Here is a 27299-nt window from a genome sequence, read left to right on the forward strand (position 1 = left end):
GGGGCGAGGGGCGCGCCTCTGGTGGACAGCGACGACCCTCTGCGCCGGGTGTGGCTTCTCCAGGCAGCGGGGAAGGACCCCTCCCAGGCAGATGCATCCCCCCCCCCCCCGCAAGGGGTTTTAAAAAAGCAGGGCTGGTACTAGTGGGATAGATTCAAAGGAGCAGCCGTTTTGGTCTGAAGCAGCACAATAAAAAAGAGTCCAGGAGCACCTTTAAGGCCAACAAAGATTTATTCAAGGCGTGAGCTTTCGAGAGCTGTCATCTGAGGAAGGGTGCTTGCACTCGAAAGCTCACGCCTTGAATAAATTTTTGTTGGTCTTAAAGGTGCTCCTGGACTCTGATTTTATGGTGCTAGTGGGGTCTTTGCAAAGACTCCAGAAACGGATTCCAAAGCAATAGGTCCAGCTGCGGGTGGAGAGTAGCCTCTGGGCGCCTGCAGAAGGCATAATCAGGCAGACTCTTGGTGTAGTGGTTACCAGTGGAGGCTAGCCACGTTTGCAGTCAGCAGGGTGACCTTGGGCTGGTCATGGTTCTGTTAGAGCTGTTCTCACAGAGAGCTTTTCCATCAGAGCACTCTCAGCCCCACCTACCTCATGGCAGGGAAGGCAATTGGCAGCCACTTTTAGACTCCTTCAGGTAGTGAAAATCAGGGTTTGAAAACCAACTCTTCTTCCTCCACCTCTCTAAGTGTTTTAGAGCAGGGGTAGTCAACCTGTGGTCCTCCAGATGTCCATGGACTACAATTCCCATGAGCCCCTGCCAGCGTTTGCTGGCAGGGGCTCATTGGAATTGTAGTCCATGGACATCTGGAGGACCACAGGTTGACTACCCCTGTTTTAGAGGACTTCCAAATGGGACTTCCAATGTGCAAGGAGCTGGTGAACCTTTGAGTTTGGATTCCCCCCTCAAGTTTTATGCAATCCTGTGAGGGTTTCGAGTCAAAAGATGTTCACAGGAGCCGCTGAAAGTCCCCCAGAATTACAATTGATCTCCGAGTGACCTAGATCAGTTCCCTTGGAGAAAGCGGCCGCTTTAGAAGGTGGACTCCATGGAATTAGACCCACTGAAGTCCTTCCAAGTATTTCCCAACCCGGAATTGATGAGCAGCAGTTCTCTGGGATCTCAGGCCTTTTCCTCAGCACGTTTCTTAAGACCCTTTGAGGCATCAGGAATTGAACCGGCAATTTTCTGCATACCAAGCAGCTGCTCTGACCTGCAGCCCCGTCTGAGAGAGCAAGATGGGAAAAGAGAGGTGCCGCTTCTGTTTGGGCGTGTCTCTTACTTCACAGTCTTCAGCATAAGGCAATTGCTGGATTCTTCTACGATCTGGCCAGGCGTTGGCACATGCAGGGTTGCACAGATCCGCAGACTCTCAGAAGTTCTTTAAAAGAGAGAGTCCCCAATATCCACTTTGAGCATCTGTCTTTCGGCTTGCTGCATGTGCACTCTTGAACCCTTCCTTATCAACATGGTATTACGGCTGGCGGCAGAGCCCAGCAACCGTCCCCAATCTAGGCAGATTAGAGGATAAGGAAAGGGCGTTCAATCATCAGTAGACATTGATGGGCATCTCGGGCTTCCAAGTATCTAATCTTTGCCAGTTCAAATAATATTTTTTTACTGATAGCTTCAAGATAAATTTGTATTCCACATGTGATGAAGCTGCCATTGGATCCCGAATTCAATGCACTTTTTAAAAGAGACTTGTCTAGTCCTTAAGCGTCTAAAATAGGGCTTGAAACATGCAGACAATGCCTAGTGAATCACAGAAGAATAGAGTTGGAAGGGACATCATGGGTCATCTAGTCCAACCCCCTGCCCAATCAGGACACTCACAACCACACGGGAGACCAAGGTTAGAGCCATGTTCCTTGAGAGTGAACTGGCACCTCCTTACCCACAGAGATCAAGCTTCATTTCAGCTCCAAATGCCGAGAGGAATAACTGTGAGTCCCCTTAAGAAGCTTGCCTTCAGAGGACGGGAAACATTTTATCAGAAAGATTCAAAGTAGGTCGCCCTGTTGGTCTGAAGTAGCACAACAAAAATTGAGTCCAACAGCATCTTTAAGACCGACAAAGATTTATTCAAGGCGCGAGCTTTCAAGTGCAAGCACTCTTCCTCAGACTAAATCGAAGAAGGATCATGAGCGTACAGATATAAGGCAAAAATAAATTGTGGCAAATCAGTAAACTGTGTCATAATATCCAAATTAAGCCGTATTATACTTCTTGGCTAAATCAGCTAATCAGTCCTTTTGAGTTCTGTTGTAGTTGTGGTTCACAGAAACATTGGAGAAATAATGGACATACATAATGGAAATACTCACATGAACAGAACTCCTTTCCTGCTGGCAGTGCTAGTGATTTACAGGGAAGTTTTTCACACAAGGGAACATTCACAGCTGGAATTCACCAACCGGAGTCCAAAAGTTGTATCATCTGCTCTAACAAGGCATTCTCGTGTTGTTAGGCCTAGTTCACAGAGAAGAAGCTGAGGTTCACTGGGAGAGCATCAGCTTAGCACGCAGAAGATCCCAGAACTGGGGCATCTCTGGTTAAAAGGATTAGGTAACAAATGATCATAGAATCCTAGAGCTGGAAGGGGGCATGCAGGCTGGCTAGTCCAACCCCTTGCTCAATGCAGGATTGGCCTAAAGCATCCAGGAGAAGTACATGTCCAGCCACTGCTTGAAGACTGCCAGTGTGAGGGAGTTTACCACCTCCTTAAGCAGCCGATTCCACTGCTGAAGTACTCTGTGAAAAAAAAATTCCTGATATCTAGCAGATATCATTACACATAGTTTAAACCTATCACTGCTGCCAACAGGAACCTTTCCCTGTCCTCCTCCTAGTGACAACCTTTCAAATACTGAAAGAGAGCATCCTGTCCCCTCTCAGCCTCCTCTTCTCCAGGCTAAACATTCCCAAGTCCCTCAGCCTTTCTTCATAGGGCTTGGTCCCCAGGCCCCGGATCATTCTCCTCTATGTGACTTGAAAGTCCTCAGCCACTGCCAAGCAGGTAACTTGTTGTGGGTTACTTGACTCATCTTTCCTTTCAGAATTATAATGTGTGGAATAGAGAATCCATACCTTAGAATAGAATCTTCTGACAGGTGCCTCACCATTAGATGAGATGTCCAATTGGAGTGGATTTCTAAAATTACATGCCTGTCCAGGGGAATTGGTACCCTGCGGCTGAGACTCCAAGGGTCCACTCTCAGACATGCTTCAGGTAGAGGCCCATCACATCACCTGCTACCTGAACCTTTCAACTGGAGATGCTGGGAGTTGAATCTGGGACCTGTTGCATGCCGAACAGATGCTCTACCACTCAGCCACCATAACTCCCTAGAATGCACAGGATAAAAACACATAGAATCATGTTGGAAGGGATCTCCAGGGTCTTCTAATCCAACCCCCTGCACAAGGCAGGAACTTACAACTACCTGCCAACCCAGTTACCCCAATTTCAATCCCCCGCCCCACCAATAATCTCCAGAATCCAGCTTGGTCTAGAGGAAGTTCACCTACCATCCCATAGTGGCAATCAGTTCCACAGGTATGCAAGGAAGGGCCACAAGAGAAACACTGGCACATCCCTTCCTACCCACCCACTCACCATCTGCCTAAAATCAGCATTTCTGTCAGATGGCTATCTAGCCTCTGCTTAAAACCTTCCAAAGAAGGAGAACCCACCACCTCCCGAGGAAGCCTGTTCCACTGAGGAACCGCTCTAACTGTCAGGAAATTCTTCCGGATGTCCTTCCGGATTGATCTGAACTCAGAGGCTAGAACCCTGCAATAAAAAACAACAACATTTGGCTCGAGAGAGGGGGGAGAAACCCTATACCTGCCCCACTGCTCTTCATCATCATTTCAGGTGGGTTAGTCTGCAGTGGCAGAACGCAGTTCTGACACCCAGTTGTGGGGAATGGCCTTAGACTCTAAGAAGGGACCTCTCTGGTGTCCTGCTTCATCTGTCGCCGGTTCAAGCCCTGCCACCCCAAATCAGCCAGCTGGCCAGGAGGTCACCCTCTGCTTCCTGCCAGGCCTCGAAGCCATTACGGGAGCACGGCAGGTCACAGATGACACGCACCGCCAGGAATCCAGAGGATCATACTGGAGACCGAAAGAATGGCGGGCTGGAAGCGTCTGTTTGGCCTCCACCTAAGCCATCTCCATGGTGTCAGGCAACAGACCAGATCAAAGCATGTAGCCCTGTTGCTGCCGTTCCCTCATCCACCCTGTTTGGGGGGGGGGGGGCGGGAGGGAAGAGGGGGGAGGAAGGTCAACGGGACGGTACAAGCCGTCACTGCCTTCCACATGCTGTATTGTTTCCCTCGGAAGGGAGAAGATGCCAAGAACAGAACAAACAGGCTGCACAACAGAGCCGGGAGAGAAATGTTTTCGGCTGTAGTGAAAGCAAAACCGTCTCCACGGCAGCCGGGCCCTGTGCAGCTAGCAACCGGGGCAGGCCTGAGCCAACCCTCTCCTAGGCCGGCACCAGCAGCAGCACCCCTCGGCCTCAGAGGTACCACGGACAAGCCTCTCCCGGAAGGGAGGCGGACGGGGGCACGCCCGGAGCATCAGCTTGGTTCCCTGACCCTGGGATGAACTCGCCTCCGCAGCAAAATTCCCCTGGGCTGGAGGTTTTCCCTTCGCCTGCTGGCGGTATCCTGGGAGAGGGAAAATTGGCCGAGAAGCAGCTCGGTGTAGTGGTCGGAGTGACAGATGAGGGCTGGGAGACCCAAGTTCCAATCCCCGCTCTGCCGGGGAAGCTCCGCGGGTGACCGAGGGCCAGTCATGCTCTCTCGGCCTAGCCTACCTCACAGGGTTGTTGTGAAGATAAACAGAGGAGAGGAGAATGAAGTAAACTGGTTTGGGTCCCCCCTCGGGGAGAAAGGCAAGGTATAAATGGAGTAAATCAATAATAAAGCACACAAACAAGCCTGCAGGCTGACTGCAGACAAAATCAGAATTGTGTATCTTTAAGTTTTGCATTGGTTTCTGCAAGTCTTGTCTTTTGAGATTTCCAGCTGCTTGCAACTTCGGAGCTAAGAAGAAGGGGCAATGTGCCCAGGAAGGGGGGCGGTCACCAGCCAGTGGAGCCAGAGGGGGCATTTTAGCCTTAGGAAAACAAGGCATTAAAGCCCCTCCTCAAATCAAGTCTTGTTTATGTTTAAAATAAGCCCCTGCTTATTTCACAATACATTTATAAGAACACAAGATCTTGCGTTTGAGCACAAATGTCCTGGGAACCTCTGGTCTTCAAGCCCTGCCCTCCGCCCACACATGTGACAAATGCACAAAGAGGCAGAATATCTTGGTGAAGGGCAGAGTACCCACGCGGCATGGCAGACACATCAAGGCCAAATGCCAGGCAAGCTTGCTGGGACAGGAAGCAGCCATGGAAATTCATCCTTAACGTTGGCTGTCGGAGTTCAAGGAGAGAAGGTGGCGTGACTTCGCCCAGTCTCACCAGGTCTTGGAAGCAGACTCAGTTCTTGGATGAGAGACCACCAAGGAAGCCTCTTTCAGGGGTCTCCATCAGTCCTCTGTGCTTGGATGACACTTTACACATGCACCCTGCAATTCACAAGGGCTCATCTGGAAAATGCTGGGAAGCTGCAAATGCATTGCTGAAATTCATTGTCCTTCTGGAGCTCCCAAGAGGAAGTACTACTGGAATGAATTCAAAAGAAATTCCGTCTCAACATCCGGAAGAAGTTCCTGACAGTTAGCGCAGTTCCTCAGTGGAACAGGCTTCCTCGGGAGGTGGTGGGTTCTCCATCTTTCGAGATTTTTAAACACAGGCTGGATAGCCATCTGAAGGAGAGGCTGATTCTGTGAAGGTTCAAGGGGGTGGCAGGTTACAGTGGATGAGCGAGAGGGTTGTGAGTGTCCTGCATAATGCAGGGGGTTGGACTAGATGGCCCATGAGGTCCCTTCCAACTCTATTATTCTATGAGGTTTAAAGAAGATGGTTGCTTACAGATGTACATTTAGGGAAGATCTGCAGCTCCATAATCAAGAGACCCATAAGACAGTACCTACCACCCCCACCCTCCCAGTGATGGGCGAAATCCCTGGATCCCAATTTTGCATTTGGTGCCTCGATGTAGCCCATTTCCCTCTGTTCTTTCCACTAGCATGCCCTACTTGATTCTGCTGCTGATTTACCCTCAAAACAGCCCTGCATGGCAAGTTCAGCTGAGATGGAGGAGGGACCAGCCATGGTCCTTCATAGCTAAACTGAGATTTGAACCTAGGTCTCCACCAAATTCCACTGGCTGCCGCCAGCTGGGCAGCCAAGCCCAGCCCCTTTTCAAGGAGAAAGCTGCTGTGTCTGTCCTTGGCCGGCATACAGCCTTTCAGGCAGAGCTTGCTGGTTTCCACTGCCCTGCAAACCATTCCGCTAATTGGGTTTCCCGTCAGTGTCTTGGGCTCGGAGCCAGCCTGCACCACTTGGATCAATGCATCAGTCAGAAGTAGCCGGATATTGTTCTCCGCTCGAGAACAAAATGCGGGTGATCTCATCATCCGTGGGCATGCAAGTGCAGCGTGCGCATCCGTGCCTTGTTCTCTGCAGCCAGATGAGGTATGCGCCCATCACGCCCCTCCCAGTTGCTCAAAAATTAACCTCACCCACACAGGGGGTATGGCAGGATGGCTAGGATGGGATATACCAGTCCTGTGCCTGTCTGCTCACTCTCTGGTGCAGAAAACGTAACACTGGGACATTGTGACTTTGTTGCCCTGTCTTTGAAAAGGACCACTGATAGCACTGTGATGGTTTCAGTTCCTCTCTAACCCCTTGTTAGGGTTGTAGCCCTGCCGAGGACAGAAGCTATCCTAGCCAGCACAAAATTGACCAATGGGGCAAGTTGGTTCAGATCACAGTTCTTAATAAAGAGCTCAAAGCCCGTACAGTGTCCTGTGAACCCATGTATTTAACACCCCTGAAGCCCTTGTGCTCAACAGCAGGCGTACAAGGCTGGTTTACTTGTTTGATGGTGAGGGAGGGACACCTTGCACATGCTCAGGAGCTGTTGGGTGACTGAAAACAGATTCAGTAGAAATGCCAGATGATCTTGGTTAGTTTACAGCACAAAGCATGACAAGAGCTGTTTTTTGTACGCTGCTTTTTACTGTCCAAAGCAACTTACAATTGTCGACCTCTCTTCTCCCACAACAGACACCCTATGAGGTAGGTGGGGCTGAGAGAGCTCTGAGAGAACTAGGATAAGCCCAAGGGCATCCAGCTAGCTCCATGTGGAGGAGTGGAGAACCAAACCCAGTTCTCCAGATTAGAGCCCACTGCTCTTAACCACTGTATCAAGCTGGCTCTCAGCCTGGCTCTGATCAGAGGGGAGAGGTGTAAACAATTCACTGTGGGAGGTGAGGCTCTTATAACACACCGGCTGCAATACCTGTTGCAACAAAATACACAGTACTGCCTAGTTAGGGGCTTATGCAATATATACATATACCTGGTAACCACAGCAAAGCCACATACTACAAGATACATACTTCGGGAAGGTGCTTTTCTGACAGGAACAGGACTGTAGTCCACGCTATGAGATATGGTATAGCCATATATCTAATTCTCAACAATCTGTGGATACTTAAATCTGGAGACTGGGCCCATAGGCAGAGAAGACAGCTCTTTCTACAAAGAAAAGCCACTGAGTTGCAGAAAAATGAAACATACAAACATAAGCAAGGGTTTAAAACCCCCAAAAGGTTAAAAAGAGAAGCTATAGCTTTAAAAAGCAGATACCATCAGTGGTATTTGCAAGATGATCACAAAGTGAGCAGAAGGGAGGAAAAGGCTAGGGGGGGGCTTTGGCTTTTGAGCAAAGAGTCCTGGGGGCCAGACCCAGCAGCAAGCCCTGGGCTGATCTGATCACCTGGCAGGACTCACCCAGGCCCATCTGCTTGCCAGTATGCAACAGCAGCCACCACAGAAACACCAGTATGATCAGAGTGTCAGGCTGGGATCTAGTAGACCCTGGATTGAATCCCCGCTCTGCCATGGGAGCTGACTTGGTGACCTTGGGCCTGTCATACTCCTAGCCTGACTTCCCTCCAGCAGTGGTGGTGAGGATAAAGCGGACAGAAGAACAATGTAAAAAGCCACTTTACGTCCCCATTGGTGGGAAAGGCAGGGTATAAATTAATTAAATAATATGTATAGCTGAAGGTAGGAGGGGCAGACGAAAGGTTGGTGGGGAAAGAGGGAGGAAAGCAGGGGAAGGTGAAGATTCAGGGTTTCCTGGGGAAGCTGTGTCGGGAAGGGGATAAGGGGGGGAAATGAGATGCCCTGGAGATTCCCTCAGCATCACTGGGTCCAGTTCAGCAGCCAACACCACACAACTGAACTGTAGCTCTGGGTAGAGAGTGCCATAGCGGGAAGGAGATAAGTCAAAGACACACTCAGGTAAGATAAAGATAAGCTGGCTGGTTGGTTGGAGAGGCAGGAAAAGTGGAGATTTTGTATGGATTTTCAGAAAAGATAATGAGGAAACAGCTTGCATTATACTGTCCTTGCTTTGATTTTTGCTTTTGTGGTACTTCTTAAATTACTGCTTGTCGTGCACCTGATGCTTTTTTACACCATTTCAAATGTTTGCAACCTCGGTTCTGTTTCCTTGCTTATTCAGTCTCTTCAGCTACCTGACTGCATTGTATTTACACCAGGACATCTGGCCTCAGTCTTGGTGAGAAAGGGGGACGACAACACATACAAGGATGCCTGGTTAGTATTGGGATGGGGCACCACCCAGGAAGTACAGGCAGGCAATGGCAGATGGCAAACCACCCACTTTTGTCTGAGGCTTTTTGTCTGAGGCATAACTTCCAGTGTACCTTGAAGCCTTGAAACGCAGGGCTGAATCACAGGGGCAGGCTTCTGCCTGTCACCCAGAAGTGCTCTGCTCACTGTCCCCCTCGCATCGAATGAAGTGTAACCTTCAGGGAAGGGGCCAGAGCACAGCTCAGTTGTGGAGCACCTGCTTTGCATGCGGAAGGTCCCCTGTTCATCCCAGGCCTCTCTGGTTAAAAGGGTCTTGGGTATCAGTTCTCTGAGGGGATGCCACTGTCAGTCAGAAGAGACAACATTTGCACTAGAAGGCCAAGGGTCCCGTTTCCTATAAGGTAGCTCCTTAGATGATCCTCCTCCCCTCCGTGTTGGCAATCGACATTCGGAAGTTGGCAGGGCTACCCAGGCGAGAAACTTTATTGGGGAAATTCTCTGTAGCGCCACATGGAACCCAAACTACTATTAAATGGGGCTGGGAAGAGAGCTCTCCATGACACGTTTCTGCCACTCAAACATCCGGACACAGGAATATTTTGCAGGCTACAAAAATCAGTGTCCGCCCAGATTCGGGCTGGGCTCAGAGGTGGTTGGAGGTGCAAATCACTTTAAGATTGGGGGGGGGCAGGATCATTCAGGTAAAATTTCTGCAATAAATACCCTCCCAGTGTTTCTTTCCCTCGAGTGCTTACAAAAGGCCACATCTGTCATTCAACGGGATCACACATGCATGTCCGTCAGGGACGGTCAAATGTGAAGAGCTGCCTCTGTGGCAGGATCCAGCCATTCTTTTGCCCTAATTCCTCATCGAAATCCATCACCCTTCTAGTGCCTACATATACGGAAGTGGATGGTGGGGGCTTGGAAAGACCTACACTTTGATTGGTCATCCAGAGCCAGCAAGGAACTACCGGGAATCAGTCTGGGCTTTCTGCCATATCCACCTTGGACAAAGCGGGCCACGAGGGGAAAGAACCCCCTGTGGATCACGGATGAGGGACACCGTAGTAGGCATCGCTGAAGAAATGAGCTGATGCAAGCCACACGGCAGGCACCCCACAGGCCCCTGGGGCAGCTGCAGGATTCCTCTTGGCAGCTGAGCACAGCAGGAGGAAGGAAATGAGACACTCCTCGGCTGAAGGAGAGCAACTGCAGGCTCTGATCAAGAAACAGGCCCACAGCAGGAGGGCCGCAAGCTGAAGGAGACCTGGCCAGCTGTACGGCTCCACATTTCCAGCCGGGCCTTGCCTTCCCTGGCACAGCTCCTGTTACAGGAGTCCATCCGGCTTTCGCTTACCCGAATGCCATGTGGAAACTCCTCTCCTCCCTTAGCCACCAAGACTAACTCTTCATCTTGATTCCGCAGGGCTGTCTGCCCCCCCCCCCCCCCCGTTTCCCCTGAAGCAATATGGGCACTGCTACTTCTCAAGTGGAAAAGGTTTAACAGGACCCGACAGGAGAACGGGCCCAGAGCTGAGGACTGCGGCCTACAAAGGCAAGCAGAAGACATGTGGGGTGGGACAGGGAAGCACGAGATCTGGGGCAGGCTGTGGAAATGCCGGGGCGCATCTGCAGACAGCGGATCCCAGGCACCGACACGCTGAACCAACCACACCCTCTAACGCAATTGGTCTGGGCGGCGATAATAGGTGTTTTGCTCCATGCCCAGAAGGGCCCACTTAGCTATGTCTGAAATCTATTACAGCTGCTGATGCTACAAACAGAAATGCACCAGGCTACAGCTGTCAGGTTCAGCAATAAAACCGGTGAAGTCAGCTAGCCCCCCAGCAGGCAGCGAGGGCTCTGCCTCGCTATTTAGACCCTGCCCTCTAGTGGCCATGAGAAGATTTGCAAGAAATGGAATTTCGATCCTTTTGTTCCTAGATACTAAACCACGGAGAATACCTGGCTGAGTGTTCAGGGCCTCTGAGGATGTCAGATTATCCCCAACGGGTCAATCCCTCGCTTGAGAATATAACTAGCACTGCAGAACTCCACACCTAGTTATTTCTAGGATTCTGGCAGACTTGAGATTCTGTGAAAGGCCTAGAAACGGGATGGTATCCTGAGACTTGTGATTTATGGCTGGTCAAAACTCAGATTCACTGACAGCAAGAAGCGACTTTATACGGAGTCACACTGTAGGGTTTGCTGGGCCCTAGGACAACATCATCTATGTAGATATCAGTCCAGGGCCTCCAGGATATTGAGCAAAAGACTGGATAAGCTCTACTCCTAGAGACTGAGCCCTTTAATTAGAAAATGTCAGGTGAACCTGGAACCTTTGGCTGCGTGTAGCATGCAGCCAGCACCCTTTGAGTTATGCTCCCCAGGCTGCATTCTGCAGGGGGTTGGACTAAATGACCATGGAGGTCCCTTCCAATCCTATCATTCTATCATTCTTTGCTACAATGGTTTGGAGATTCAAGAACCTTCTACTGCACAGAGACACTAAATAATGCAGTATCGTTCCAGTGGCCGTTTGCAAGTGGATTCTGTCATTTTGCACAGTACAAGTCAATTGCAAAGTGCAGTAGAAGTAGATTCAAAGTGTGTGGGAAAATGATCTTCCGCAAGATACTTCCGCAAGGCTCCCAGAAAGACAACAAAACAAAGCCATTTACGCTCATAAGAAGGAGAGACAGAAAAAAAAGATGGGAAAAGATTTAGCAAAGAGGATAGAAAATTTTTTTATTGTGCCTACAGCTGTCCAAGGAGCCTCACAGAAAACCAAGGGTTGGAGAATATCATTGCATGGAAAATGAAACCAGTCAGGAAGGACGGTGACCTTTCCCACCCCTTACACACTGGAAGGAAACGGATCTTATTGGCAACCCCAAATCCAGTATCAGTATGAGATGCCTCTTCTCCTGAGATCTTCATTAGCACCAATCCATCATGTGCACAGGGAGCCTCATGCTACCAAGAGAAACACACGAGAGGAAAGGGGCCCAAAGCTACTGGCCCTAATCTTTGACGACCGAGGTGGGAGCTCTTCTGCCAGGCCAACTTTTAACAATTAAGCCTCCATTGCAAGGTGAAAATGAGCCATGCTGGCAGAGAGAATGCTTAAAATGACAGCAATATATTTTGCACCTTCCCTTGCAGACCAGTGAGGAAACAGACCAATGGAGAAAGGTTCTGAGAACAGGGTGAAAGGGGTGAAGAATCAGCTCTTTCCACATCCACCCATACACACAAGAGACGTGATGCAGCTGCTCCTGGCACCCTGTAAGAATGTATCGGGTTAAGCACAGGGTGTCATGTTGCTTCTGGTAAGGTTGAGCAGAGATCAAAGTCCCAGCACCGAGAAGATTCAACCCAAAGAACCTTATTTCTCCAGTTCATTGATATACACACCACTTGAGGGAAGACTCCTGCCCTGGGACAGCAACGGACCAATTAGCTGCCCTCCCAAAGGCATGTGTGTCCCTGCAGGAGCCATAAAAGTGATTAACAACCCCCCCCCCCCCCCCCCCGCCGCAATAAAAGGGCAGGCACAGAGGAGACGAGGCCTGTAAACAAGATAGAGCACTCGTTTTTAAATCCTTGGAACACAAATATATTTGGGAGAGCGAGCACTTTATACCCCCCCATTTGCTTTTCCCCTTGGACGCTGGGGGTGGTGGTGATGGCTACGCTGCAGTTGTACTGGTACTCGTGTCCCATACGTGGAAGTCCTGGTCATCCACATGCCGTTTGCTGGAGCATTTTCTGTGAGGGGGTTCAGAGGATTCGCCGGACCAGGAGGAGTTGGGAACGGGCGGCTCCCCGCTGCTTGTGCTCACAAACACGGTGGGGACCTTAAAGGACAGTTCCAGGTCTTCTTCCTCCTGTGGCAGCGCGGATGGCGGAAAGTTGTTTCTCTTGGCTTTGTGCCCAGCGTTCTGGCGCTTCTCTCCTCCCCCCTGGGAGGGGGCTGCAGGGACCGGGAGGTGCCGAGCACTGCTCATCAGTTGGCTCTTGGAAGCTCCGTTAGGGGCGCTGCTTCCCAGGCGCGTCTGGGCCACGGGGATCTCGTCCATGGACTCGGCTGACTCAGAATGGTAATCGGCTGGAGGACCTGCTGCCTGGACTGGACCGCTGCTGCCTGGGGGCGTAACTATTTGTGGAGGGAAAGCTGGGATGGGGAGGCGAAGGCTGGAAGAGGAGGAGGCGGACGAGGTGGTGGCCATGACTGTCAGTTCTGCCAGTGAAAAAGGAAGAAGGAGGCGTCAGAGCCTACGGACAGATGCCCAACAGCAGATGGGATGGAGCCTTCTCCAAAGCATCTGGCATGTAGAATTACTGCAGACAGTTCGGACTGCAGAAAGAAATGAGCTAGAGCCAGGAAAGCTTTTCAGCTACATCTAGAGCAGAGGTAGTCAACCTGTGGTCCTCCAGATGTTCATGGACTACAATTCCCATGAGCCCCTACCAGCAAACGCTGGCAAGGGCTCATGGGAACTGTAGTCCATGAACTTCTGGAGGACCACAGGTTGACTACCCCTGATCTAGAGGATGCCCTTTGGCCAGCTGATGGTCACACTTACCCACAAGGACTGTATGTTTTTGGGATAACCCACATCAGGGACTGCACAGTCTTGCAGGCAACCAAAATGGAATGGCTCCCCCCTGTACATCCCCGGCCGGGAAAGCCACACGGCAGAACCGCAGTCTGCCAGTACCCTCGGATGTCTCCTCCCCATCCCCACCTTACCTTGCTGTAAAATTGGGAGAGAAGACCAGGGGGCAACCATCTCTTTGGATCTTTCCTCTGCCAGAGAAGAGGGCTCCTTGTGCCTCTTCCTCTTTTTCTTCTTCTTCTTCTGAAATCACACGGCCAAGCAAAATAAAAGCATAAAATAAGTTCGTCCGTGCAACAGCGGCCAGTCAGAACTTCCTTTCGTTTTAAAAAGTGGTGGCGAGAACCCTTGTGGTTGAAATCGCCTGAGGCAGCAATTCTCCAAATGAGATCTGCAGACATGCTGGTGTTTTCAAGGGAGCTCCAGGGCGCCTGCAGTCACATCTGACCACCAGGATGGAAGGCAGGCCCTCCAACTCCCTCTGGACAGAAGACGAGGGCAGAACTCCTCAGCTTCAGGGCACTGCCTGCTGTGGTAGATGGGAGCACCTGGGGTGGAGGACCAGGCTTTTGTGAGCATCTCTGTGGGATGTGCACAAAGCTTGCTGCAAGCACTTTGAATAAGACGGAGATGGTTGAGGAGGACACACTCTGCCCCCCCCCACTTGGGCGAATAAGCAGTAGTGGCCAAGAGGAGAAAGAAAGAATCTGTGCCAGATGACCGTTTCTCCTGTGTTGGAAACCAAGCAGCTGGCTGGCACAGAGGGGAAGGGAGCCCAGTAGACATTTTAAAATCAAAGCAGGGTCCCTCTGGTGGCTCAAGTCTGAGAACTGCTGCTCAGAGCGGCAAAAGATCAAACGGCAGCCACCGATCGCTCCGGAAGGCTGAAACGGTTTTCTCGGATTGACGAGAGGTGATTTCCTTCTTAGAATGAAATCCGAAAGAGCAACAACTGTCTCTCTCCAAAGCCTTAGAGCAGCTCTGCCTGGAGAGCATTCGGAATCCCCCTTGTTGGACAGCTGCCCAAAGCATTTAAAGTCAGCCATTCAGCCAACGGGAGCACCCAAACAGAAGAATCATTCACCGTGGGCTACTGTTTAAAGGAGAGAGCACAATCCTCTGACAAGTGCCTCTGTCCAAGGGGATGAATGCAGTGGGGACAGAGGGCTTTTAAAAACAGAAACAGGACTGTAGTGTAGCAGAATGGTCCAGGGGAGTGCTTTATAAAGGAAACTGGACAGTAGTCAATGGCAATATTTATTGTATGTACAGCATTGAGGTATACTGGTTATGAGCAGCAGAGAGCCGCTGCTAATCTGGAGAGCCGGGTTTGATTCCCCACTCCTCCACATGCAGCCAGCTGGGTGACCTTGGGCCAGTCGCTGTCTTCTAATTGTGCCATCTGACCCCTACAGTACTGCTCATTGTACGCTATACAATGTTATGGCATTTTCAATGTTTTATAACCCACCTCGAGCCTCAGCAAGAAAGACGGGCTATAAATGAAGCAGATTAATGCAGCAGCACTGTGTGTTGACGCAAGGGACCACAGCTAAGCTCTCACTCACCTGTGGCGGGATTCCAATGTGCGTCTCTGACGGCTCAGGAGACAGGATGAGCTTGGAGTCCGAGCCCTCACTGCGCATGCAGAACTTTGGTAGGCTGGAAATGAAATTATCACAGTTGGCTTTCTCACACACTTTTAGGCCCCTGTGTCACAGTGAGCCGCATGGTCAGGATATCCCATTCCCAACGGTATCTACCCGGCACATGTTTTGGTGCTTTAAGCAGGTGCTAATATTCAGCGGAAGAAACTCATCTTATGGAACTTCCTCTTACAGGAGGCGTTCAAACAAAAAACAATGCATGGAAAAGGAGAACAAGACATATAAATCTAGATTCAGAACCACACTGTGGGTTCCCCACTTCAAGAGGCCTGACCTTTTTCTCTGCAGAGAATTAATTTCCATTACCAAGGAGATGTAATTATATGGCCTGGTATGCAGGGGGCAGTGCCCCAATACAATAGCCCATCAAAGCTGTCAGTGTTTGGCTCTTGCCTGATGAGGAAGCTAGATTATATGAACACCATTTAGTTGGCTTTACTCACTCTTTCCCCGAGGTTAATCCTGAATCCTCCCCTGGAACTTCAGGGTTGGTATATCCAAGACTTCCTGAATAAAACTGCATTTCCTAAAAACATACAAAGGAATGATCAAGACATCAGGAAGGCAACTGCCAAACTGGGGATATTTTCTCAGATTTTGTACCTGATTGTTTTCAATATGGATATTCTCAGAAAGGACTGGGTCAGTAGAGGAAATGCAAAAAGAAGTAAGTGCTCCATCTCTTATTGTTTTCAAGAGCCTCTGTTGCTGATACCCTGACTTTCCAGAAGCTATACACATTTTGCACTAAAGGACAGATTTAATTATTTGTACAGCAAAGTGGTTCATATTCATGGTACAGCCGGACCGCTTTGTGTCAAATGCTCAATGCATTACAGCATAAAATAATGTGAGCACACTAGCCCTGTGTGAAAATGCTGAAACCCAGTCCATCTGTAGGGGATGGAAGACAAAACCACAAACGTCACCTGAAAGCGCCTCATTTGGGGAGGGCAGGATTCCAGCTGCTTGTCAGGCTCCTTCATCTCCTGAGGTGGGCGCTGCTGCACAATGTATTCATAGGTAGTCATTCGGTGCCAAACTAGGGTGATAAGAGGGAGAGAACGGTGTACTTTTTAGAAAGGCTGGCTCCTTTAGGACAGGGGTAGTCAACCTGTGGTCCTCCATTTGCTGGCAGGGGCTCATGGGAATTGTAGTCCATGAACATCTGGAGGACCACAGGTTGACTACCCCTGCTTTAGGACAGGGGTAGTCAACCTGTGGTCCTCCAGATGTTTATGGACTACAGTTCCCATGAGCCCCTGCCAGCAAATGCTGGCAGGGGCTCATTGGCATTGTAGTCCATGGACATCTGGAGGACCACAGGTTGACTAACCCTGCTTTAGGACACTCACTGGACACTGGAAGTGCTCATCTGGACCAAGACCTACTTTAGAAACATAAGAGGCCTCAAAGAATTTTAGCTGGCCTTCTTGTCCATAGAACTGATTCAGGTCCTTAGTATCCTACATAGTTAACATGTTATAACGGAGCCAATTGTATATTTAACATAGCTGTTCTTGTATTTTATATATGCTACTTTATTTATTTACACCTGACAACTGATAAGGCCAGTGTTGCCGAAATGTGTTTGGTCAATTCAATTCTGCTCTGTTGTTCAATATCACTCTTCTAGATGACAGGCTGAGTCAAATAAATGAAAATTGTGTATAACTTAGAAGTGGGAACAGGAGCTAAAGATGATGTAACCAGGTACTTCCAAAGAAGTGGGCAGTGTGTATCTGGGTGCATGATGGAGACAAGGGGGTGGGGGGAGTACAAATGAGAATGCAATACCTACTGAGATAAATGTGGAAGATCAGGAGGTGGCCCAACAGGAACAGAGTCAGCAGCCCCAGGAAGATCAGGATGCCAGCCAGGGCCAAAATGGCGGGGGCTTGGGTCTCAATGGGAACAGCAGGAAGGAACACAAACCACACGTCTGTTTGGTTCTTTAAACCTCGGAAACAGAAAAATCAGGGGTTGAACCAAGGCTCAGCCAAACAGAAAATATGTGGAGTAGCAATACAAGTATTCTGGGCATGTGCAAAGTCCCTCTTCAATAAGTCAATGCCGCCAGCTTCCAGATCACTGGATGCCACTGCTAGGAAGACAGGGCGCATGTCTGTTTCAGGGCATTTTTGCATTCTCCTTTTCCTGGTTTGTAAATTCCTGTTTCTTAGGGAGAAGGGTCTGTTCCACATGTGCTTTGTTCCTCTCTGGTGGTCAACTGAATATTATACTAATTTATGTCTGACAAAAAAACTGCAGTTTAAATCTGCAGAGAGATAAATTGGATAATATTGGATAATATAATATTGAATAGAGGGAGGAAGAATTGAGCGGAATAGAGGAGAAACCCCCCAAAACAGAGAGCTTTCAAGCAAAGAAAATAAGAATGCAGAAAAGCCCTCTACGATAACTATTGAGAAGGACTTACATCAAGACCCTCTTGAGCTTAATCAGGATACTGTATCATTATTAATTATCCCAGATAGGTAAGCCACGTTAACAGTAACCCAGGGGCATCATAGAGACGAACGTAAATTGTTGCTGCTTAAACTCCGACTCAAAACTTCCTGCTGGAATGAATTGTCACAGCCTCTAAGGTACCATCATAGCCCTATTTTATTCTGTACAATTGTACAGTGCTCTCCTGAGAGAGCACCAAGAAGAATTCCTGCTATGATGAGGCAGTCCATGTGCGGGGGAGGAGGTGTGATACCTTCAAAGTGCTGGTCGGTGCGCAACTTCATGGGGTTAAGGAAGAACTCCACAAAGACGTAGAAGGCGATCAGCAGGATGAGGAGAAGGCCCAGGATGGCTGATATCACGCTGTTCAGAAAAAGCCTACCAAAGAAGCAAAAGAATGCTTAGCAAATGGACCAACATGCAACATGGCACAATGCTATACTCCTGACCTGACTTCTCCATGGCCACGTTGCTGCCCTTCAGAAGCTTAACTGCAGTAGGTTAATGCTGCCAGAGGTGTGGACCCGTACCAGTAGTTCCTCTCCCCCACGCAGTTGTTGAGCCACATGCAGTGGTGATCAAATCCGCACACACACTTGTTGCAGGTCCCGCAGTGCTTTGATCGGGAGCTCCTGACAAAAAGAAAGGAAGGGTGTGAGAGTGAGAACAGGCACAGAGCCACCCATTAGAAAGTGATCCCTCTTCCCTAGCAAAGAGGTTCCACTGAGTGATAACATACAGTTGGGGGTGGGTTTGGAGTTAACACACCCAACTGGACTCAAGACTGGTTGTGCCCTCTTAGGATTGTTTCCCTGGCAACAGTCAGGTGATGGGCATCACCTGTGGTCCTTTCGAATGGCTAACCACAGTGGCCTTGGAGGACACCTTCATTTGCTGCTTTCAGGAAAACACCTAAAATGGTTTTAATCCAAGGGGCGTTTGATGGAGGACAAACTGCTTTTGTACATTAGGATTATGAATTTAGGCAGATTGTGAGTGGGTGGGCAGGGAGGTGCCAGTGTTTGTCTCTTGTGGCCCTTCCTTGCATAACTAGGGAATTGCTGATCACCACTGTGGGATGGTAGGTGAGTTTCCTCCAGACCAGGCTGGATTCTGGAGATTTTTGGTGGAGACGTCACTTGGGCATGGAGTTGGGGTAACTGTGGGTCGGCAGGTGGTTGTGAGTTCCTGCACAGTGCACGGGGTTGGACTAGAAGATCCTAGAAGCGCCTTCCAACTCTATGATTCTATGTGTTTTTATCCTGTGCATTCTAGGGAGTTATGGTGGCTCAGTGGTAGAGCATCTGTTCGGCATGCAACAGGTCCCAGATTCAATTCCCAGCATCTCTAGTTGAAAGATTCAGGTAGCAGGTGATGTGATGGGCCTCTACCTAAATTCCTAGAGAGCCACTGCCAGTCTGAGTAAACAATACTTTGTTGACCAACAGCCTGATCCAGCAGAAGGCAACACCATTTGTTTTGTTCATTGTGTGTTTTTATCCTGTATGTTATCTCACTGATGGAATGTTATTGATGTCTTTACAACTAGTTGTTGCTTTGCTAGCTGCCTACGGGACTAAGGAGGAAAGGCAGGCTATAAATACTTTAAATAAATAAACAAAAATCTTCTCCGGGTGAGAACAAAAGAAAGAAAAGTATCCTTCTTCGATTACAATGGCTCTCATCTCCTTCTTCCAACGTTCCCTCCCGTGGTCACTGTCCACGAGAGAATTCAATGCAATTAACTCAATGTACACATGAGGAAGGGCAAGGCTCACTTGTACGTACACGTTCACATCACAGATGTGACAGTGGCGGTTCTCAATGACATGAGCATGCTGGCTACGGTTGAATGTGCTGAGAGGCCCCTGGTAATTCTTCTCACGCACGCTGTCATCAGCTGGGTCGATGGAAACGGCTGTAAGATGAACTATTAGATGGCAGAGAAAAAAGACTCCTGGACACTGAAACGGACATGTTAAGGATTGTCTCGGCGGGCATAGCGTTTCAAGGCTCCATTGAAAGGCATAGTGAAGCCAAAATCGAAATCAAAAAGGCAAAATGTATATAAGTCTCTTTCTCCAAATTCATTGGATATTTTTCTTGTTTCAATCTGTCAGCAACTAAAACGGGGTCCCAGGTAGTCTTGTCCCACTTTCTGTATCTTCCTTACTGATTGCCAATCAATATCTGTATTCAATGTAACAATGATCAAAGTGCATCAGTGCACATGAGAGGAAACGGCCCTGAGACAGCAGAGCTTTGCACTTAAATGATACACTTTATAACTATATTACTTTTGAGTTTATCCTAAGTGATGCGTGACCACCAAGGTGCTACTGGAGTTGAATCCAGTTGTTCTACTACAGAAGAACATGGCTACCTTCTGAAAAACCTAAGGATGAAGGCTTAAGGGTTTTTTTTAAATCAAATGCAACATTCCAACCAACCGGAGAAAAGACAACGTGCACAACTGCTGGCGTTGGTGGCCACTCGTCCTCAATCACAGCAACAGTCTCACTGTAACTCATGTCGGCAGCATGAACAGTGTGCTATGGCAGGGTTAGTCAACCTGTGATCCTCCAGATGTTCATGGACTACAATTCCCATGAGCCTCTGCCAGCATTTGCTCGTGGGAATTGTAGTCCATGAACATCTGGAGGACCACAGGTTGACTACCCCTGTGCTATGGCATCAGCAGCCTGAAAGGATACGATATACCCAGCGGGAACCCAGTGAACAGGTAGGAGCGGCACCAGGATGCCAAAGCCGATGAGGGCAAAGAAGAGGTAGAGCAGCCAGGCAATAAACTGGAAAGGATGGGGTGGCCAGCTCCAACCATTCCTCCGGGCGTGCTGGGGATGGGCCTCAGGGGCTGCTTCATCACTGGTCTTCTCTGGAGCTGTCTTGTTAGGTGGTTTATTGCAGATGTTCATCTACAGCAAGCCGAAAAGAAAACTGCCTGAAAAGGAGAGCAGCTGTGAAAGTGCTTGGCAAAAACGAGCCCCCCCAAAAGACAAGATTCAATAGTGGGAAGAGCTCTCACATCAACCTTCTCACCAGCATTAAAAAACCTCTCAATAAGGTGTAGTGGTTTGGATGCTGGAGTAGGATTGGTGAGACCTGAGTTCACAACCCCATTCTGGCAGGGACAGTTTATAGTGACCTTAGATCAGTCCCTTCCAGCTCTTTTTCTACATCTGAGTCCAGCAGCACCTTGGAGACCAAGGGCACCAGCCAATTGGATGAAGAATGTAGGTCTTGTTCTGTCCATCAAATGCACATTTCCGCCACAGGCAGCCTCAGTTTAATTAATTAATTTTGACACACTACCCTTTGAACCCAATTCCCAGCCTACATCTATCCGTTCTCTCCAGGAATATACTGGCTGGTTGCTTGCTAGCTTGATGCTGTTCAACAAACAAAAATGTGCCACTTGCCTCCTCTTACCCCAGCCTCAAGGTGGTTGCCTCAGTTTCACAGTGCAGGCCTCTTTAGCTCAGTCATGCAGCTCTTAAAACGTTCTCATTAGACCCGCAGCCCTTTTCTGTGTAAGTAAAACGAAATCATAGTAAATCAGAAGGATTAAACCATGCCAAAAAAGAACACAGGCCTTTTGAAAGAATAGAATTACATGCTTAAGAGCCAGAATTTTCAATGTACAAATGCCATCTACTTTGAGATTTAATTTTGCTGCTTTTTAAAAGGACTATTGTATCTTTAGCCTTGCTCTTTAACTAGTTTTGTCACTGGCCACTGAAGGCAGGTATGACGGAACAGTTTGTTGCAAGCAATGCACAGTCCTCCACATTTGTTGTGACACCTAAATGTAGGCACCATGGCAATTTGGGCTTTCTGTTCCCTCTGCACAAATTAGGATATGTGAAGGAAAGACCAAGCAAGAAGTCCTCCTTGAAACCCCTCAATCTGCAGTCTGCAGAAGTAAAACCTAAGAGTGCTTAAAATGCACACGGGAAAACTATTCCTGCCCAGGTGCCTAAAGGAAAGCACAAATATGTGCTTCCTCAAGCACAGTGACAGCAGCCTATGACACATCATCAGCCTCGGCAGCATGGTTGCTATCAACAAGCCATTAGAAGCAGGCTGCTTGCACACTAGCCAGTTTATTACCATGGTTAATTCAGATGGTTAGAACTGACTCTGAAAGACCCACCTTCAAGTCCAACAGTACCTTAGAGACCGAAACAAGCTATAAGCTTTTGTGGGTCAATGTTCACATTGTCAGATATACCAGGGACTCTGCAGACCAGTATACTGAAACTTCATGCGTTAATAGCACAAAGGGGAAAACGCCTTGAGCCTACAACATGACATCCATTTTTTGAAAATCTTGTGTCAGGATCTCTCTTCTTTATTAGCAATTCATTTTCTCTTGTTTTTCCCCGGTCTCAACTGTGCCTGTTTCCCATCTTTCTATAGCACTTTCTCCATCACTTTGGAGAAGAGAAAATAATGGTGGTCATGCCGAGTTGTGGGCCAAGAGTCATCAGTTGTAGAGCATCTAAAGCAATTCTGGCACTAACTAAACACAAGTACAAACCATGCTCAGTCTCTGCTGTTTCCTAGCTTATCCATTCCTATTTGCTCCCTTGCATAAAACAGACTGCAATCTGCCTGTAGCTGGGATGGAAGCACTTCTAGAGTCTGCAGAATGTCTAGAATAATTCCACTGCTAATTAGATATCAACCAGAAGCAGTATTTAATGTAAACATAAAGCAATTTAAAGCAGAGGCAGCCCAAGCATAAGAAAAAGAGCTGCACAAATGAGAATGAAAAAGAGCCCACAACTCTAGCTTTGAGTGCTGGCTTGTTTCTATCATTTTCTGTGTTGTTTATTATTGAACACGGAACCACGGCGACCCACTTGAATCTACGCTTACCGTTAATTTATCTACACTGCTCTCTAATTATCTCAGTAAAGTTTTTGCACGTTTTATATGCCGCATCTGACATTGTTTTAATGCACAGTATTGTTTTAAATCTTTGTAACCCGGACTTATTACACAATCTATACCACTGTTCCTATTGCATTGTTTTTGAAAGGTTGTCATCTCCATTCAGTCTTGTCATTTATTTATATTTATTATAGACCACCACTTCTGGCACAGCTGGCGTGTGGCAATTTACATAAAATGCATAAAAGCAGCACAAAACCCCCCAGTACAATCAATTGATGGCAGCAACAATCCACAGTCTACATTCCCATCCAAACCCTCAGCCTTCTGAGCAGCAATCACCCTTGGGCTGATAGATAACCACAGGCAGTGTTTGGCCTGGAGGGGCTGCAGATACAAGAGGTATAAAGGGGACCGACTCGATCTTGAGAGGGGTGGACTTCCAGGGTCTGCAGAACATCTAGAACAGGGGTGGTCAAACTGTGACCCTCCAGATGTCCTTGGACTACAATCCCCATGAGCCCCTGCCAGCATTCACTGGCAGGGGCTCATGGGTACTGTAGTCCATGGACATCTGGAGGGCCGCAGTTTGACCACCCCTGGTCTAGAATAACCCTGTTGTGAACCAGATATCAACCAGAAGTAATAATTCATTTAAATAGAAAACCATTTAAATAAAAGTTCGGTAGATTGCTTTTCTTCGCAGGGAGAACGCAAAGAAGCTTACAAACAAAATACCCCAAGTTATATTTGAGCAGCTCCCTTTCCTTGGGTCGAGAGAAAGTCATATAAATACATACATACATATTTATATATATTTATAGATAGATAAATAGATAGATATAACACAAATACACACACATACACAAACATAATAAAGTGCCAGAACTCCAGAAGAAAGTGGGGAAACCCTGTCCTCGCTATATATTTTGGCCTCTGGCTGCGGAGACAGCCCCCAGACAGCGCCAGACCCACCGAGGCCCGGCCGCCTCCCCCCGCCCCGACCTATGGGGCGCCCCACTCCCACCAGCAGCCGAAGGAAAGCCCTCCCCCCAGTGCCTCTCCTCACCATCCCCCCAGCTGAGCGGCAGTTCCGAGCGGCCACGCACCGGCCTCATGCCCGGGGACGGGAGGGCACCGCAGGGCCCCCGCTTCACGATGGGCCCGACCGGACCGAAGGCTCCAGGCAGCAGCTCAGGCCGCGGGGCCCGTCTCCATGGCGACAGGCCGAGCCGCCCGGCAGGCTCCGCCCCCGCCCGCCTCTTTCTTCTCGCGACACCCGCGCCAGTCCGCCCCCCGACGGCAGGAGGAGTTACTGCAGCGCCAGGAGACGGGCGGCGGCTGAGTGGCTCGCGTCGCCCGCCTTGCTGCACAGGGTGCCAAGTGAGTCGGCATGCCCCTTTCAGGGTGGGGTGTGGGTGTGTGATCCCCCTTTCCCATCATCCTTCTTTCAGAGGGGGCGATGCCCGGGTACATTTAGACATCTCAGAGATATTTTGAGCTGCAAGAGAGAGAAACCAGCAGGCAGGGATGCCAGCCTCCAGGTGGGACCTGGGGATCTCCTGGAATTAGAGTTCATTTCCAGGAGACAGAGATCAGTTCCCCTGGAGAAAATGTCTGCTTTGGAGGGTGAACTCCTTAGCCCTGGCAGAAAGCCACACCCTAACCACCAAAAGGGCCAGATCATATGGGGTATGGCCCATGAATGCTGCACCCTTTCCAAGTTCTGCCTTCCCCAGGCATCACTCCCAAATCTCCAGGAACCTCCCAGGCTGGAGTTGGCAACTGTAACCACTGGCAATCCAGTTGTGAATAATAGCTGCAGTGCAATAGGGCAGTACTTAGCCATGCGGATGGGCAGACGCACAGGACGTGCTCCTGGGTTTTACAGCCTGATTAAATTTACATGAAAAGAGCAGGATCCGACAGGGGCGCCCTGTTCCTAGAAACCAATCTCTGCTGCATCCTTAAGGGGGTATCTCATAGCCGTAGAAATACAAGCAGTATCCACCCACCACTAACGGGCAAATTCTAGCACGCTGGCCACTCGGAAACAGAGATCAAGTTTGTTGTAAAAGGAGAAGATACGGAACAGGCATCAAGTAGGGACAGATACGAATATGTTTAAGGCAAGCACATGATATGGGACACGTTCCCCTGATCTAGATGGCCCGGGCTAGCCAGGTCTTGGACGCTAAGCAGGATCAGCCCTAATTAGTATTTGGGTGGGAGAACACCGAGGAAGGGCAGGATCGCAACACAGAGACAGGCAAGGGCAGATCACCGCTGAACGTCTCTGGGATTGAAAACACAACAGGCTTGCAAAATCTGAATTCGCAGCAAAAATAAAAAAAGATTTCAATGCATTACATTCCCCCTTCCAGACCTGTCTGCCCTGACTTTAAGGAATCTGACCTCCCTTGGGGTTCTGTTAAAGTTGTTGTTGCTATAAAAAGTGTTGTTCACTTGAACCAGTTGTAATATTCCGTTCATATTATAACCACTGTTGAAAGTGTTGCCGATATGTTATGACTGTTCTTATATCTACGATGTTCTATGTAATACCCCCAAGACGTTTCATGTAAACCGCCCTAAGCCGTACAGGACGGCAGTATAAAAACCAACGAAATAAATAGATCCATTTCCTCCAGCTCTTAAAACCTTACTGTTTCCTCAGTCTTTTTCTGAATGCTGGACTTACCTCAGAAGCTTCCCTGACTGGGTCCAGTTTTTGGCGTACGCAGCCTCGTCATGTCAGCCTGAAGACCAGCTCTGTGAAACCTGGAAGCCTGCACAGCACTGCCAGCAAAAGGTGCAAACGAGGAAAGACGCCTTGGTTTTCTCCCCCTGCTTTATTCCGATCTCTTAAGGAACAAACCGGCTGTGGTTACGTACCGCCCAGAACATGTGAAGCTTTGATGGAAACTGGCAGCCCAACAAACATTAACAGATCTCTAAATAGGACTCCGGGAGGAAATCCAAGGACTGGGAGAATTCTAGCGGACAAAATGTATTTCAAAAACAACTAAGACACTCTCCCTTTCTGACTTTTCACAGCGGGGGACTGGCGTGAGACCACACCCCACTAAGCCAGCTCCAGACCAACCCCCCTCCATAGTTTAAAACTTAAGAAAATTGGATTGTTTTTCCTGGAAAAGGAGAAAGTTATCAGAGGAAAGGAATGTAGATGCTGGCAGATCTTGATAGTGGGACGGACAAGACCTAAGGACCAGATGCTTGGAGTGTCCGCCTTCCCTTCCGCCATCCTCTGCTTTTCTAGTGGACGCTGGTCCAGAAAATACATCAAGGGCAGATCTCCACTTGCTTCTGGCCACATCAGTGCCTTTTCTCCCCACCCCATGGCACCGTTTGCTCCACGGGGATTCTTTTTGGAGTCTTCTGACTTGGCATAGCGGTTAGGAGTGCGGACTTCTAATCTGGCGAGCCGGGTTTGATTCCCCCCTGCCACATGCAGCCACTGATTGAGCTGTTCTGACAGAGCAGTGATATCAGGGCTCTCTCAGCCTCACCTCCCTCACAGGGTGTCTGTTGTGGGGAGAGGAAAGGGAAGGCAAATGTAAGCCACTTTGAGATTCCTTCAGGTATCTTCATCTTCTTCTTCTAATCTGGCAAACTGGGTTTGATTCCCTGCTCCTCCACATGCAGCCTTGGGCTCATTACAGCCCTGATAGTGCTGTTCTCAGAGCAGCCCTGTCAGAGGCTCTCTCAGCCTCACCTCACTCACAGGGTGTCTGTTGTGGGGAGAGGAAAGGGAAGCCACTTTGAGACTCCTTTGGGTAGAGAAAAGTGGCATAGAAGAACCAACTCTTCCTCTTCTCCCACCACAGTGTCATGATTAGGACAGAGTTTCTATTTCTTCAGTTTCTCCCTCAGATGGCGTTCCCAAAACGGTACCCGATAGATCCAACCTTGACACAATGACTTTGGTGCAAGCAGGCCTACAGAGAACTCTCACCTGCCTGTCCCAAGAGCAAAAGGTGGTGCTGCAGTGGTCATTCGGCCATGCAGGGTCCCGGTCCATCTTTTGATTTTTTTGTTCCAACTACAGGGTGTTGTTTCCTGGAGCTAAAACTGCAGGACCATCCTTGTACCTGAGTCCTCTCCTTCACCCATCTGCCGCTTCATCTCGCACCATGTTGCCAAAAGGGGCACATAAGGCAGTGGTCCCCAAGTGGGGCATCTGTGGGGCCCACCCTGTGGTTTTAGAAAGTGAGCAGGGCCAATTTTGCCCAGCAAAGCTTCCAGGTTCCCACTGGAGACTTGATTGGCTGCAGAGATTTTTCTGAGCCAGTGCTTTGGCAGCAGCTGCCAGCACAGCACAAGGACCTTAACAATATGAGACAAGGCAGCCATTTTGTGGCTGGCTTCACCTCCTGCCATGTCAGGGGAACAAGGGCTGGCTTGGAGACTGTGGGGGGTGATCCTGGAGATGACACTGAAGGGGTAGAATTATTGTATTCAGCCAGGCATCTGAGCCAGCCCTGGAGGTAGATCTATAAACCCCTATGCAGCCCCTTTTCTTTCCAGAGGAGCTTTGGACACTGGGTCCCCCTGTGACTTTTTCTTTTTGCCACAGCTAAAATTAAAAAAACGTAGTCTGGCATGTTTTGGGGTAGTATCACGCTAGGCACAAACAGACCCTGTCTCGGCCACGGGGCCGTCACTCCTGTTGGTGCCATTCTGCTCCCACTGCACTAATGTCAGAATGCCAAAGGCTTTACAGGTTCAAAAAAGTTGGCTCAGGGGTTTTCTACTACTTCCAAGAAACCTTTTTAAGGCGAGGAGTTATGAGACCATGAGTGGGGATCTGAACCTGGGTCTTCCAGATCCTAGTCCAA

General features: G+C 49.1%; 1 protein-coding gene across 8 annotated transcripts; it reads right to left on the minus strand.

The window, feature by feature from the left end:
- Window positions 1-11484: 11484 nt before the first annotated feature.
- Window positions 11485-23693, minus strand: ZDHHC1 (zDHHC palmitoyltransferase 1). Of its 8 annotated transcripts, none has more exons than XM_077310050.1 (12): window positions 23510-23693; window positions 20974-21070; window positions 20238-20459; window positions 19312-19487; window positions 18054-18155; window positions 17777-17901; window positions 16853-17011; window positions 15981-16093; window positions 15495-15577; window positions 14953-15046; window positions 13519-13627; window positions 11485-13005 (listed from the first exon to the last, which is right to left on the minus strand). In XM_077310050.1, the coding sequence occupies exons 3-12, from the start codon at window positions 20457-20459 to the stop codon at window positions 12455-12457; spliced, it is 1734 nt and encodes a 577-aa protein (XP_077166165.1). In that variant the 5' UTR covers window positions 20974-21070; window positions 23510-23693; the 3' UTR covers window positions 11485-12454. The 8 variants fall into 8 exon arrangements, with proteins under 8 accessions (XP_077166165.1, XP_077166164.1, XP_077166163.1 ...); XM_077310049.1 differs by having other exon boundaries at window positions 20238-20485; XM_077310048.1 differs by having other exon boundaries at window positions 20964-21070.
- Window positions 23694-27299: the final 3606 nt, after the last annotated feature.

Source organism: Paroedura picta, chromosome 14, assembly GCF_049243985.1.
Source record: "Paroedura picta isolate Pp20150507F chromosome 14, Ppicta_v3.0, whole genome shotgun sequence".
Taxonomy (NCBI): Eukaryota; Metazoa; Chordata; class Lepidosauria; order Squamata; family Gekkonidae; genus Paroedura; species Paroedura picta.

Bases quoted from the DNA above. Each gene is read 5' to 3' on its own strand.
- ZDHHC1 (XM_077310050.1), bottom strand. From the start codon at position 20,459: ATGAACATCTGCAATAAACCACCTAACAAGACAGCTCCAGAGAAGACC. The intron at 17,012-17,776 runs GTATCACACCTC...TCTGTTTCCGAG, and splicing joins CACCGACCAGCACTTTGAAG to GTTTAAAGAACCAAACAGAC. The intron at 15,047-15,494 runs GTGAGTAAAGCC...TTTCATTTCCAG, and splicing joins GGATTAACCTCGGGGAAAGA to CCTACCAAAGTTCTGCATGC.